Source organism: Mustelus asterias, chromosome 15, assembly GCF_964213995.1.
Source record: "Mustelus asterias chromosome 15, sMusAst1.hap1.1, whole genome shotgun sequence".
NCBI lineage: Eukaryota > Metazoa > Chordata > Chondrichthyes > Carcharhiniformes > Triakidae > Mustelus > Mustelus asterias.
In genome coordinates, this window is record NC_135815.1 from 11169822 (window position 1) to 11185332 (window position 15511).

General features: G+C 43.8%; 1 protein-coding gene across 3 annotated transcripts in view; it reads right to left on the minus strand.

Moving 5' to 3' along the window:
* Positions 1-9794: 9794 nt before the first annotated feature.
* The window catches only part of tarbp1 (TAR (HIV-1) RNA binding protein 1), a 170546-nt gene continuing 164829 nt past the window's right edge, over positions 9795-15511 (minus strand). For all 3 annotated transcript variants that reach the window (XR_013499614.1, XM_078229496.1, XM_078229497.1), the window contains one exon: positions 9795-13638. Coding sequence is in view for 2 of the 3 variants with exons in the window: in XM_078229496.1 (XP_078085622.1) it covers positions 13452-13638 (187 nt within the window). In the remaining variant the exon portion in view is untranslated. The remainder of the gene's footprint in view (positions 13639-15511) is intronic.

Genomic DNA, 15511 nt, shown 5'->3' on the forward strand with positions numbered 1-15511 from the left:
AATATTTCTGTAAAAAAGAGACATGCTATCAAAGTTTTTCATCTTGCACTCATCAGGACAGCTCATAAGATAAACCAACAATAAAGGGAACAACAATTTATACTGCAGGAGAAGAGAGTGCTGAGAAGAGAAAGACTGCTGCAGTCACCGTAGCAACACCTCAGAGTCCACTTGCCAACCAATCAGCACTCTCTTTCAGGCAGTGTTCCCTTTACTGTTGATCTAGCATATGAGCTGTCCTGGTGAGTACAAGATGAAAAGATTCAATAACAGGTCTCTTTTTTCAGCAATAATCTCTCGTCTTCAGAGTCATTGGTTGGCTTCCATTAAAAGGACCTCCTGTCCCCTATAATATGGACTGCACGTCTTCTATACCCACCTCCCAGATAAAGAAGTGTGCAACCATGTGATAAGAGAACCCTCACTTCTGTATGTACTCTGGCTACTAGAATATAACATGCTGCCACGTACATTCTCTTCCCTCTCTGAACAGTGGATTAATGCTGCCTTTGGATCAGTAATTGATTTTATTTACAAAAGATAGACAAATGAACACTGTACAGTTGAGAATTGTGAGGCATCTTTTTCCCTGCACTCCTGATCAGGGGGGTGTGAGATTGATGCTTTGGAATTTAGAAGAACTAGAGATGATCTCATTGAAATAGGTAAGATTCTGAGAGGTAGCTGCTGAGGGGCAGTTTCCCTTGGCAGGAGAGTCCAGAACCAGGGGTTCACCATCTCAAGATCAGAGGAAAGCCATTTAGGACCGAGAGGAAGAGAAATTTCTTCACTCAAAGGGGTGTGAATCTTTGGAATTCTCCACCCCAGAACAGCTCAGTTGTTGAATAAATTCTAGAGTGAGATTGATAGATTTTTGGATGTGGGAATAGACCCCAGACTCGTATTTCTCAAACTCCAGGGTCATGCATACTCTCCTCTGTTAGCTATCCATCGCACGCCATACCCCCATGCCCCCCACCATCATCTCAGCCTCATGGCCTGGGGTTCTCTCCTCAACCCCCTCCATCACTAAACCTGCTACTTTGCCTTAAAATCTAACTCTTTGACCTAGCTCTTGTAGCCCCCTTTGGCTTAGCCCATTTCTTTTTATTTTTGCATCTTGACAAAGTGATTAGCACTGCTGCCTCACAGCGCCAGGGACCCGGGGTTCGATTCCTGGCTTGGGTCACTGTCTGTGCGGAGTCTGCACATTCTCCCCGTGTCTGCGTGGGTTTCCTCCGGGTGCTCCGGTTTCCTCCCACAGTCCGAAAGACGTGCATTGGCCGTGCTAAATTCTCCCTCAGTGTACCCGAACAGGAGTGTGGCAACTAGGGGATTTTCACAGTAACTTCATTGCAGTGTTAATGTGAGCCTACTCGTGACACTAATAACTAAATCTTAAAAGCTCACTGAAGGGCCTGGAGGACATGTCTTGACATTGGAAACGTTCAAGTCTCAAAATATTGTCACAGGAGGTTCGAGAGCAATCTTCAGGAGAAAGGTTCAGACTTGGCCTATCCGTTTTAAATGTGGAGAAGAAAGTAAAGCTCTCCAGTTGAACAAGCGCAGGACAGCGGATACTTGTTTACCAGCGGAGGACCTAGTTATTAATCACTTTCCTTTTCAAACATTGGAACAGCTTTATGAGGTTTCAGCACTAGCTTCACCTGCTGCTAAGTGGTTCATAGAACCATAGAAAATTACAGCTCAGAAACAGGCCTTTTGGCCCTTCTTGTCTGTGCCGAATCATTTTTTGCCTAGTCCCACTGAGCTGCACTTGGACCATATCCCTCCACACCCCTCTCATCCATGAACGCGTCCAAGTTTTTCTTAAATGTTAAAAGTGACCCCGCATTTACCACTTTATTCGGCAGCTCATTCCACACTCCCACCACTCTCTGCGTGAAGAAGCCCCCCCTAATATTCCCTTTAAACTTTTCTCCTTTCACCCTTAGCCCATGCCCTCTGGTTTTTTTCTCCCCTAGCCTCAGCGGAAAAAGCCTGCTTGCATTCACTCTATCTATACCCATCAAAATCTTATACACCTCTATCAAATCTCCCCTCAATCTTCTACGCTCCAGGGAATAAAGTCCCAACCTATTCAATCTCTCTCTGTAAAGCAGCTTCTCAAGTCCCGGCAACATCCTTGTGAACCTTCTCTGCACTCTTTCAACCTTATTTACATCCTTCCTGTAACTAGGTGACCAAAATCCCGTCACTTTCACATCCACAATCTGTCCTCCAACACATTTCCTCCCCACTTGTGTGAATCCGTTTGCCAAGATTCATACCTTCAATTGGAGTTCAGGGCAGGGGCAACACAAGGTTGGTTTCCACATTACCAATCCCCATACTGTTAAACACTTACATTGGTTAATAAATACTCTTTAAAGCAAGAGAGATCAGTCAAAATCCATTAAAGTATGAGGGAAGATACTCAATCGTTATAAATATACATAAATAAAAACCTTTGCGAAATACTGCTCTGAAAATATTTTGTCCTACATCAAACAATCCTTTCTACTGCAAAAAATAGCATGGAAAAAGTCAGATAGATGCACATACTCACACATTCAGGATACTTCCTTTACGATAGAAATAAGCTTTTTTGTAATGGTTTATGTATTGGACTCTGGGAGTGGAGATAAAAATCACAAATAGAAACACCCTTAAGTTTAGGTTATATAATACACTATTTCATACACATTCCACCTCCACAGTCAGATTAGACTTTATATATTTTTCCACTTGCAAAGACAGAGAGGCATTGGTGGTGATCTTTCAGGAATTTCTTCACACAGAGGGTGGTGAGTGTCTGGAACAAGCTGCCAGAGGTAGTAGTAGAGGCGGGTACAATTTTATCTTTTAAAAAGCGATTAGACAGTTACATGGGTAAGATGGGTACCGAGGGATATGGGCCAAATACGGGCAATTGGGACTAGCTTTGGGGTTAAAAAAAAGGGGCGGCATGGACAAGTTGGGCTGAAGGTCCTGTTTCCATACTGTAAACCTTTATGACTCTATGACTCTCTGAATCACCGGTGGCAGGGAGGGTCCCAGAGGACTGGAAAGTAGCTGATGTAACACTACTGTTTACGAAGGGAGGGAGGCAGCAGACGGGAAATTATAGGCTGATTAGCCTGACTTCGCAAGATTTTAGAGCCCATTGTTAAAGATGAGATCGCGGAGTACTTGGAAGTGCATGATAAATGGGACTGAGTCAGCACGGCTTCATTAAGGGGAGGTCATGTCTGACAAATCTGTTAGAGTTCCTTGAGGAGGTAACAAGGATGTTAGATAAAGGAAAACCAGTGGATGTGATTTATTTAGATTTCCAGAAGGCCTTTGACAAGGTGCCGCATAGGAGACTGTTAAATAAGTTAAGATCCTGGGATGGATAGAAGATTGACTGACTGGCAGAAGGCAGAGAGTGGGGATAGAGGCGTCTTTTTCAGGATGGCAGCAGGTGACTAGTGGTGTGTCTCAGGGGTCGGTGCTGGGACCACAACTTTTTACAATATACATTAACGGTTTGAAAGAAGGAACTGAAGGCACTGTTGCTAAGATTGCAGATGATACAAAGATATGTAGAGGGGCAGGTAGTATTGAGGAAACAGGGGGCTGCGGAAGGACTTGGACAGGTTAGGAGAGTGGGCAAAGAAGTGGCAGATGGAATACAATGTGGAAAAGTGTGAGGTTATGCATTTTGGAAGGAGGAATGGAGGTATAGACTATTTTCTAAATTGGGAAATCAGAAGCACAAAGGGACTTGGGAGTCCTTGTTCAAGATTCTCTTGAGGTTAATGTGCAGGTTCAGTCGGCAATTAGGAAGGCAAAAGCAATGTTAGCATTCATTTGAGTGGGCTAGAATTAGAGAGCAGAGATGTACTTCTGAGGCTGTATAAGTCTCTGGTCAGACCCTATTTGGAGTATTGTGAGCAGTTTTGGGCCCCATATCTAAGAAAGGATGTGCTGGCCTTGGAAAGGGTCCAGAGGAGTTTCACAAGAATGATCCCTGGAATGAAGAGCTTGTCGTATGAGGAATAGTTGAGGACTCTGGGTCTGTACTCGGAGTTTAGAAGGGTGAGGGGGGATCTTATTGAAACTTACAGGATACTGCAAGGCCTAGGTAGAATGGACGTGGAGAGGATGTTTCCACTAGTAAGCCATGATTGAATGGCGGGGCACACTCGATGGGCCGAGTGGCCTAATTCTGCTCCTATGTCTTATGGTCTTATGGTCTTCAATTGCAATCAGGTTAGGAAGTGACTAAGTCAGTAGATAGACAGCCAATCCCAAGGCCACTGAACACTCAAACGGAAATGGTGGTGGACAATTAAACAACTCACTAGAGGAGGAGGTTCCACAAATATTTCCATCATTAATGATGGGGCAGCCCAGCAAGCGAGTGGAAAAGACAAGACAAAAGCATTTGCAATCATCTTCAGCCAGAATTGCTGAGCTCATGATCCATCTCAGCATCCTCCTGAGGTCCCGAGCATCATGGGTACCGGTCTTCAGCCATTTTGGTTCACTCCATGTGATACCAAGCAATGGCTGAAGACACTGGATACTGCAAAGGCTATGGGCCCTGACAATATTCTGGCAATACCACTAAAGGCATGTAGTCCAGAACTAGCCACACCCTTAGGCAAGCTGTTCTAATACAGCTACACTTCTGGCAATGTGGAAAATTGCCTAGGTATGTCCTGTCAACAAAACCAAATCCAACCCAACTAATTACCAACCCATCAGTCTGCTCTCAATCATCAACAAAGTGATGGAAGGGGCCATTTAGCGCTATCAAGCGGCACTTACTCAGCAATAACCTGCTCACTGATGTCCAGTTTGGGTTCCGCCAGGGTCACTCAGCTCCTGACCTCATTACAGCCTTGGTTCAAACATGGACAAAAGAACTGAACTCAAGGTGCGAGGTGAGCGTGACTGCCCTTGACATCAAGGCAGCATTTGACTGAGTGTGGCATCAAGAAGCTCTGCAAAATTGGAGTCAATGGGAAAAAGAGGGAAAACTCTCCGCTGGTTGGAGTCATACTTGGCATAAAGGAAGATTGATGTGGTGGTTGGAGGGCAATCATCTCAGGCCTGGGACATCACCACAGGAGTTCCTCTGGGTAGTGTCCTAGGCCCAACCATCTTCAGCTGCTTCATCAATGACCTTCCTTCCATCAAGGTCAAAAGTGGGGTTGTTCGCTGATAATTTCACAATGTTCAGCATCATCGGTAACTCTTCATATAATAAAACAGTCCATGTTCATATGCAGCAAGATCGAGACAATATTTAGGTTTGAGCTGAATGCCATCTCCCCTTGGCATTACCATCGCTGAATCTCCCTTTATCAATATCCTGGGGATTACTATCGAAACTGAACTGGACTGGGCATATAAATACCGTGGCTACTAAACAGGTCAGAAGCTGGGAAATCTATGGCGAGTAATTCACTGCTTGATTCCCCAAAGCCTGTCCACCATCTACAAGGCACAGGTCAGGAGTGTAATGGAATGCTCTCCACTTGCCTGGATGGGTGCAGCTCCAACAACACTCAAGAAGCTCAACACCATCCAGGATAAAGCAGCCTGCCTGATTGGCATCACATCCACCACCTTAAATTTCCATTCCCTCCATCACTGGCACACAGTAGTAGAATGCACAGTCTACAAGATGCACTCACCAAGGCTCCTTCGACAGCATCTTTCAAACCCGTGACCTCTACCACAAGGGCAGGAGGTACATGGGGATCACAACCACCTGCCCTCTAGTTTTAGACTCCCCTACCTTTGGGAAAAGATATTGACTATCTAGCTGATTTATGCCCCTCATTATTTTAAAGATCTCTATAAGATCACCCCTCAGCCTCCTACGCATCAGAGGAAAAATGTCCCAGTCTATCCAGCCTCTCCTTATAACTCAAACCATCAAGTCCCGGTAGCATCCTAGTAAATCTTTTCTGCACTCTTTCTAATTTAATAATATCCTTTCTATAATAAGGTGACCAGAACTGTACACAGTATTCCAAGTGTGGCCTTGCCAATGTCTTGTACAACTTCAACAAGACGTCCAAACTCCTGTATTCAATGTTCTGACCAATGAAACCAAGCATTCCAAATGCCTTCTTCACCACTCTGTCCACCTGTGACTCCACTTTCAAGGAGCTATGAACCTGTACCCCTAGATCTCTTTGTTCCATAACTCTCCCCAATGCCCTACCATTAACTGAGTAAGTCCTGCCCTGGTTCGATCAACCAAAATGCATCACCTCGCGTTTATCTAAATTTAACTCCATCTGCCATTCATCAGCCCACTGGCCCAATTGATTGAGATCCTGTTGCAATCCGAGATAATCTTCACTGTCCACTATGCCACCAAGCTTGGTATCATCTGCAAACTTACTAACCATGCCTACTAAATTCTCATCCAAATCATTAATATAAATGACAAATAACAGTGGACCCAGCACTGATCCCTGAGGCACATCGCTGGTCACAGGCCTCCAGTTTGAAAAACAACCCTCTAAAACCACCCTCTGTCTTCTGTCATCAAGCCAATTTTGTACCTATTTGGCTATCTCACCCTGGATCCCGTGAGATTTACCTTATGCAACAACCTACCATGTGGTATCGTGCCAAAGCCTTGCTAAAATCCATGCAGACAACATCAGCTGGACTGCCCTCATCTACCTTCTTGGTCACCCCTTCAAAAAACTCAATCAAATTTGTGAGACATGATTTTCCACTCACAAAGCCATGCTGACTGTCCTTAATCAGTCCTTACGTCTCTAAATGCCTGTAGATCCTGTCTCTCAAAATGCCTTCTAACAACTTACCCACTGCAGATGTGAGGCTCATCGGCCTGTAGTTCCCAGGCTTTTCCCTGCAGCCCTTAAAAAAAGGCACAACATTTGCCACCCTCCAATCTTCAGGCACCTCACCTGTGACTATTGATGATTTAAATATCTCTGCTAGGGGACCCGCAATTTCCTCCCTAGCCTCCCACCATGTCCTGGAATACACTTCATCAGGTCCCGGGGATTTATCTACCTTGATGCGCTTTAAGACTTCCTGCACCTCCTTCTCTGTTATATGTACACTCCTCAAGACATCACTATTTATTTCTCCAAGTTCCCTAACATCCATGCTTTTCTCAACAGTGAATACTGATGAGAAATATTCATTTAGGATCTTACCCATCCCTTGTGGATCCGTACATGGATGATCTTGTTGATACTTAAGAGGTCCTCCTCTCTCCCCAGTTACTCTTTTGCCTTTTATGTATTTGTAGAAGCTCTTTGGATTCTCCTTTGCCTTATCTGCCAAAACAATCTTGTGTCCCCTTTTTGCCCTCCTGGTTTCTCTCTTAACTCTACTCCTACACCCCCTATACTCTTCAAGGGATCCACTTGATCCCAGCTGCCTCTGCATGCCATGTGCCTCCTTCTAGGGCGGCACGGTAGCACAGTGGAGGGCGGCACGGTAGCACAGTGGTTAGCACTGCTGCTTCACAGCTCCAAGGTCCCGGGTTCGATTCCCGGCTCGGGTCACTGTCTGTGTGGAGTTTGCACATTCTCCTCGTGTCTGCGTGGGTTTCCTCCGGGTGCTCCGGTTTCCTCCCACAGTCCAAAGATGTGCGGGTTAGGTTGATTGGCCAGGTTAAAAAAATTGCCCCTTAGAGTCCTGGGATGCGTAGGTTAGAGGGATTAGTGGGTAAAATATGTGGGGGTAGGGCCTGGGTGGGATTGTGGTCGGTGCAGACTCGATGGGCCGAATGGCCTCCTTCTGCACTGTAGGGTTTCTATAATTTCTATGATTCTCCTTAACAAGAGCCTCAATATCCCGAGTCATCCAGGGTTCCCTACTTCTACCAGCCTTGCCCTTCATTTTAAGAGGAATGTTCTTAACCTGAACCCTGGTTCAGGTTAAGCCTCCCACTTACCAGACGTCCCTTTGCCTTCTCACGGACTCCCCCAATTAACTTTGAAAGTTCCTACCTGGTACCATCAAAATTGGCCTTGCCCCAGTTTAGAATTTTAACTTTTGGGCCAGACCTATCATTTTCCATAGCTACCTTAAAACTAATGGAATTGTGGTCACTGGTCAATTTCCCGCCGACTATTTGGGGGCCTATAGTACAACCCTATCAAAGTGATTTCCCCCTTATTTCTCAGTTCAACCTATATAGACTCAGTGGGCGAACCCTCGGATATATCCCCCCTCAGTACTGCTGTGATGTTTTCTTTAATCAAAAGTGCAACTCCCCCTCCTCTCTTACCTCCTGTTCTATCTTTCCTTTGGCATCTGTACCCTGGAACATTGAGCTGCCAGTCCTGTCCTTCCCTTAGCCATGTTTCAGTAATTGCTATAATATCCCAGTCCCAGGTACCCACCCATGCCCTGAGTTCATCTGCCTTGCCCGCCAGGCCTCTTGCATTGAAATAAATGCAGTTTAATCTGGACATCCCTTGCTCTCTATCTTGCTTTTGCCTGGTTTGTCTAGTACTAGGATTACTGACACTGCCTTTACTATTTAATGTGTTAGTGTAAAGAACATTTTAGTTTTTGCCACATCAACTATTCAAAGTCTATTAAAAAACAGGAGCGATGCAGCTTAAAAAGGAAATGCTACTGCTTTGAAGGGTCAGGCTGTACTTTCGGTATGAAATACATTCCTTGTGGAGGTCATAATGACAAATATAAATGAAATTGTCAACTTGTGGAGCCACAGCTGGCCAGAGACCTGCTGAGTCTTTTAGCGAGATACTTCACTGACTGAAGCAATTAGCTCAGCTTAAATTACAATTCAGTCAGTCCAATTCTCCAGTGTAAATATGAGGTGTCTGGTGATTAAATCAGTATATACGTCAGTACAAAAGTGCCACCTCTCTAGCAGGCAGCCTTAGAATTAAGCAAGATTGGCACATCCTTGGGGAAATGAATTAATATGTTGATTTTAATGGGTGGGGGCAGGATTGCAGCTTAATGGTGGGCCATATTTTGATTTGATTTATTATTGTCACAGGTATTGGGACACAATGAAAAGTAGTGTTTCTTGTACCCTATACAGACAAAATGTACCATTCATAGAGTACATAGGGAAGAAGGAAAGGAGAGGGTGCAGGATGTAGTCTTATAGTCATAGCTAGGGTGTAGAAAAAGATCAGCTTAAGCAAGGTCTGTTCAAGTCTGATGGCAGTAGGGAAAAAGCTGTTCTTGAGTTGGTTGGTACGTGCTCTCAGACTTATCTTGCTCCCGACGAAAGATGGTGGAAGGGAGTATGTCCAGGATGCACGGGATCCTTGATTATGCTGAATGCTTTTCCAAGGCAATGGAAAATGTAGACAGTCAATGGATGGGAGGCTGGTTTGCGTAATGGACGAGGCTACATTCACAACCCTCTGTAATTTCTTGCGGTCTTGGTCAGAGCAGGAGCCATTCCAAGCTGTGATACATTCGGAAAGGATGGTGCACAGGTAAAAATTTGTGAGTCATAGCGGAAATGTCGAATTTCCCATATTAATACCCCCCAATGCCATTGAAAGAAGAGCGATGCTTACTCCACATCATTGTAGTCTTTCCATTTCCGCACATGAGCTGTACCTCAGTGAGACCATTACATTTCAGGCTGCATTTCAGGCCAACTGTGAATCTGAGCTGATAGTGGCCAAACTCATTCTAACCAAGGTCCATAAACACCACAGAGAGACATGATTCCTCTGGGCTCAGGAATGGAGATCAAAAATAGATGGTCACAAAACACGTTGAGACAACATCATCATCAATTTATTGATTATTTATTATATATTGAGGTTTGCATGTGCGACACTGTTGATAATATAAAACTATGGGTAGGTTTTAAAAATTCAAAATCAGTTCATGAAAAATATTTTAAAATTTCACACAATTCTGTTTCTGTACAAACACGTGGGGACATATTGGGTCTGGTTGTAAAAAAGATGCAGTCAAGGTAATATAAAATGCAATTTTAAGTTGTTATTTAGTCTAACACCATAAATCGTATCAAATTTGTCCATTTTCATTCCCAGTTTGTCTATTCTGTCAATTGGGGCTAAATGGATTACTCTACAGAGAGGCAGAATGGAGTCAGTGGGCTGAATGGCCTTCTTGGCCTGTAATAACTGTGGGCGAAATCTTCCCGTCCCATCCACCCGGGGATTCGTAGCGAGCGGGGCATGAACCATGCAAAGATCCGTTGACCTTGGGTGGGATTTGCCAGTCTTGCGGCGAGTGTGGCTGGAAAATCCCACCCAAAGATTCTGATTGCTAATGGATGAACCTCAACTAATTTGAAAAAAGTAAAAACAGGTATGAAAATGACTGGCTTTGCATTATGGAACCCTTGATAAAATTCCAACACACCGACTTAAACAGGAAATATCATATATTTTATCACATGCAAAACTTATTTTTTTTCTCTGTGCTCAAACTGAGGGAGGTTAATGCTGTGAACTGGAACATTATTTGGTTTTGGTCTTTAAGTATCAAGATCCAGCAATCCAAGATCCGGTAAGATTAAATTTTGTCCAAGTACATTTTCATTTTTATTTGCCTTAATCCCAAATTCTAAATGAATCCCCTGATATTTTGGAGACATTTTCATTTTCTACCCCAGTCAGGGATCGATTAGCTCAATGGGCTAGATGACCAGACTTGATGCAGAACGCTGCCAATGGCATGGGTTCAAGCTTCATACTGACTGTGGTACTTCATGAAGGCCCTTCAAGCTCCATATAACCAATTGTTTCCCTCTATGGTCCTTTCTGGACTATGGCTAATTACTTTACCCCAGCTAATGCTACAGCCCTGTTGCCAGACTGCCAACCGAGCACCAGTCCTGTACTGCAAGAACACTCCATTAGAAGTTTGACTGAGATGGCCCCAAACTTATTTCACATATTGCCCTTATAGCAAATGGATTTTCATCCTGGCAGCCTGGGCTGGATCCAAACCCCACTCCGAGAGCTGAAAGTACTGAGCGTTAACCCACTATGCCACCTAAGCCCACAAGGACTACTTTTAGAAATTAAATAGTCATAAAGAATAATGAACACCATAAATTTGGTCTCACTTTTGCTCAGAGAGGAAGTATAGATGACGTTATTGAGACAACAGTTTGGGAGCAGCGTCTGAGCCGGTAGGTGATAAGGGGCTGAATTAACACCAGTGACGATGAACCACCCAGGCAAAAGGCCTTCATGGGAGATGAGAGTGAAGATAACTAAATGTCCACACAGCTACCCCTCGAAACCTGCAGTTTGCTCCATAACAGTGACTACAGGCTACACATCAAAGTCACTAACTGAAAGTGATGTGCGCAGAGAGATTCGCAGACATAATAGAATACAAGAGCAGGGATGTATTTCTGAGGCTGTATAAGGCTCTGGTCAGACTCCACTTGGAGTATTGAGAGCAGTTTTGGGCCCAGAGGAGGTTCACAAGAACGATCCCTGGAATGAAGAGCTTCTCGTATGAGGAAGGGTTGGGGACTTTGGGTCTGTACTCAGAGTTTAGAAGGATGGGGGGGGGATCTTATTGAAACTTACAGGAGACTGCGAGGCCTGGATAGAGTCGACATGGAGAGGATGTTTCCACTAGTAGGAAAAACTAGAACCAGAGGGCACAGCCACAGACTAAAGGGACGATCCTTTAAAACAGAGATGAGGAAGAATTTCTTCAGCCAGAGAGTGGTGAACCTGTGGAACTCTTTGCCGCAGAAGGCTGTGGAGGCCAGGTCATTGAGTGTGTTTAAGACAGAGATAGATAGGCTCTTGATTGATAAGGGGATCAGGGGTTATGGGGAAAAGGCAGGAGAATGGGGATGAGAAAAATATAATTGAATCAAGTGATTGAATGGCAGAGCAGACTCGATGGGCCAAGCGGCCTAATTCTGCTCCTATGTGTTATGGTCTAATAAGCCACTTTCTTTCCAAGACATTATATTTTGGGTACAACAGGTGCAGCTGAAGGTGTGAGCCAGGGAAAATCATCATTACTCTGTAGAATAGTGATGCTCCTTTGGTGATTGTTTATAACACAACTAAGTATTTACAGTACAAAAGCAGATCATTCAGCTCAACAAATTTATTCCAGTGCTTACTTTGCATGAGCCTCCTCCCACTCCCTTCAGCTAACCCAGTAACAAGTCCTTCCATCCCTTTCTTCCCCACATGTTTATCTAGCTTTCCCTTCATCGGCGTCTATACTATTTGTCTCAACTACACCATGGTACTGGCAAATTAAACACTCGAACCACTCTCTGGATAAAAAAATTTCTTCCAATTCCCTATTGGATTATCAACTATCTTACATTTATGACGCCTAGTTCTTGTTTTGCCTCCAAGTGGAAATATCTTCTCAATGTCTACCCGATCAAACCCTTCCATAATCTTGGAGATCTATGAACACCTTTCAAAATATCTCAGTTTGTCCTTCAGTCTTCTCTTGCTATGGAAAAGAGGTGGTTCAATCTTTCCTGAGAGGTACAATATCTCTCTTTGTGTAACGCTTGAGTAAATCATTCTTGAATCTTCTCCAGTGCCTCTGTACTATTTTATAAAATGACAACCCAAGACTTCACAGTACTGCAAGTGCAGTTTAACCAATATTCTGTACAAGTTCAACATAACTTTGCTGCCTTTCCATTATATTTCTCTAGAAATGAGGTATAAACTTCCTGCAAAAAAGTTGATAAACTCTGTGGATAAATGTTAAAATATTAGATTAATAGTTACCTTCCTTGTGCAGTGGGCTGATTTATAACAAGCAGGATTCTGATAGTGAGGCTTACTCAAAAGATAATAAGGGCAGCAACTGTTGTGCAAGTCCAGTTCACAACTTGTTCTCAAAAACATCATATTGGAGAGAAACTATTTTCTCTGAAAGGAGCACCCAGAACAAGGGGACTTAGCTAGAGCTCGGCCTTCGAAAAATGCCAGGAAGCACTTTTCCACACAATGCTGGTGGAAATCTGAAACTCTTTTCTTCTCTCAAAGACCTGTTGAAGTAGGACAATCCAAAAAACTGAGATTGATAGATTTGTGTTAGGTAGGGATGTTAAAGGGGGTAAGTGGTGAAACATCAGCTATGAAGCAAATACCTGGTGGAACAAACTGGAGGGGCTGAATGGCTCCTCCAGTTCCTATATTGCTGTCCAGAAGGAAATGATGTTGTAAAAAATATTTTTATTTGGACATAAATATTAAAATGGTACAAGAAGTCCACTCATTTGGCTTTGTATAGCCAAGGCAGTCCACGGCTTGAGTGGTCACTGGCTCCAGCCAATCTTCCAGGAGCACTTGATTTTCACCAGATTATCTAAGGATTTGTAGACATCCTCCTTAGGATGCTTGCTCCTAGCAGCACAGTGTTACTGATTTATAAGCGACAAAACACATGTTAACAAGAAACAATCTCTTTAATTTTCACTTTTGTGCAGTCGCTGTTTCTGGTCCCACACCTTGCTTCATCAGCTGCTGCCGTGTGTACTCCCACATGAGCAAAGCTCCACTAACATGGACATTGAGTGAACGGATGATGCCACACTGTGGGATTTCCACACACACATCAAGGTGCTGGATTAAATTGGCTGGAATTCCCTCTCGTTCATTCCTGGGGAGATAAAATTGAACATGTAAGCCCTGGAAAAATCACTGGAATTTTCAAAATGTTAATCCAAAAACAGAGGGTGAAAGTCTTGAAGCAGCAGACAGGAATCCTACAGCTTAACTATCGCAAGTTAAAATACCAATTCCCATAGTTATAAAGTGTGATTTTTAGATTTGAAAATCACGCTGAAATATTTACTGTCTGAAGAAATTCTTAATTTCATTCCCTGCAAACATTTGATTTGATGGTGAACAAGGTGCAATGCTATCTTATTTTGACATCTAAAAAATAATTCATTCATGGGCCGTGAGCATCACTGGGGAGGACAGCATTTATTGCCCACTCCGAGTTGCCTTTGAGAAGGTGGCACTGAGCTACTTTCTTGAACCATTACAGTCCACGTGCTGTACGTACACCCCCAGTGAGGTTAGGGAAGGGTTTTGACTGAGTGATAGTGAAAGAATGCTGATATTGTTTCAACTCAAGATGCCGCATGGCCCCTGACAAAGGATCAAGATCACGCATAGGATCAAGCCCAAGATGGGATGCAACTCCTTTACCTTAGAATCACAGAATCCCTACAGTGCAGAGGGAGGCCCTTCGGCTCACTGAGTCTGCACTGATGCTCTGACAGAGGATCCTACCCAGTCCCTATCCCTGTAACCCCACATATTTACCCCACTAATCCCCCTGTTCTACACATCCTGGGACACTGAGGAGCAATTTAGCATAACCAATCCACCTAACCTGCACATCTTTGGATTATGGGAGAAAACCGGAGCACCCAGAGGAAACTCACGCAGACACGGGGAGAACGTGCAAACTCCACACAGACAGACAGTCACCGGAATTCAACCTGGGTCCCTGGCACTGAGGTAGCAGTGTTGACCAATGTGCCACCGTGCTGCCCTCAGCTTGGATCTTGTATGTCTCTCTTGTGGGGACCATGAACTGGATTCAATTTGAATTTGGCTTTTGGAGAAAGCAAGGAGATGGATTTGGGTTTGCCCGGTCCAATCTGAGCATTGGCTTTGTAACTAAGAATGGAGTAAAAGTATATATTTTTAAAATCAGCGGAGGACTCAGAGCTCCATTGATCCACTGCAGAAGCTCTCGCATAGCATGGTGATTACTGCACGTGTTAAAACAAAAGTAGGGCGCTAAGAGTCAACCAAATTGCTGTTGGCCTGGAGTTACATCTAGGCCAGACTGGGTAAGGATGGCAATTGACTCCAAGTTGAAAGGTATAATCCTCTAATATGCCGCAAGCCCAGGTCAGCATGAGCAGTAATGAGTCACCTAACTATTTGCCACTTTCCAATGCTACATTTAAATATTTTATTCAAATTTTACATTTTACTTCATTTATGATATTTTTTCTCCTGGGAATTTTCTGCCCCTTTTTTTCAGAATATGCACAGGCCAATGTTTATCCCTCAACCAACATCACAGATATCTGGTCATTAACACATGGGAACATTTTCCGTGCACAAATTGTTTGCCGCGTTCCTACATTTTGAAGGACTACGCTTCAAAAGGTACATTATTGCTGTGAAGCCTGGAACATTCAGAGAATGAAAAGCACTATGAGAGTCCAAGTCTTTCTCTCTTCTTTCTAATAACACAATGTACAAACCTGTAGCTAACGATGGCCGCAGCTATTCAGAATAACTCCGTAACTATTTTTTACAAATAAGAGAAAGTAGGACTGATAGTGTGAGCGTGGTGTGTGTGAAAGCTGCCTGCATTTAAGAGGCAAAAGCTCAATAAGCAAACTCGCCTTCGTCTATATGCTATGCCCTGCACACCTAACATTCTGATTAAACAGCAAGCTGAAGAGGAAGGTTACATGAAATAAAGACAGCTGCTTTCAAAA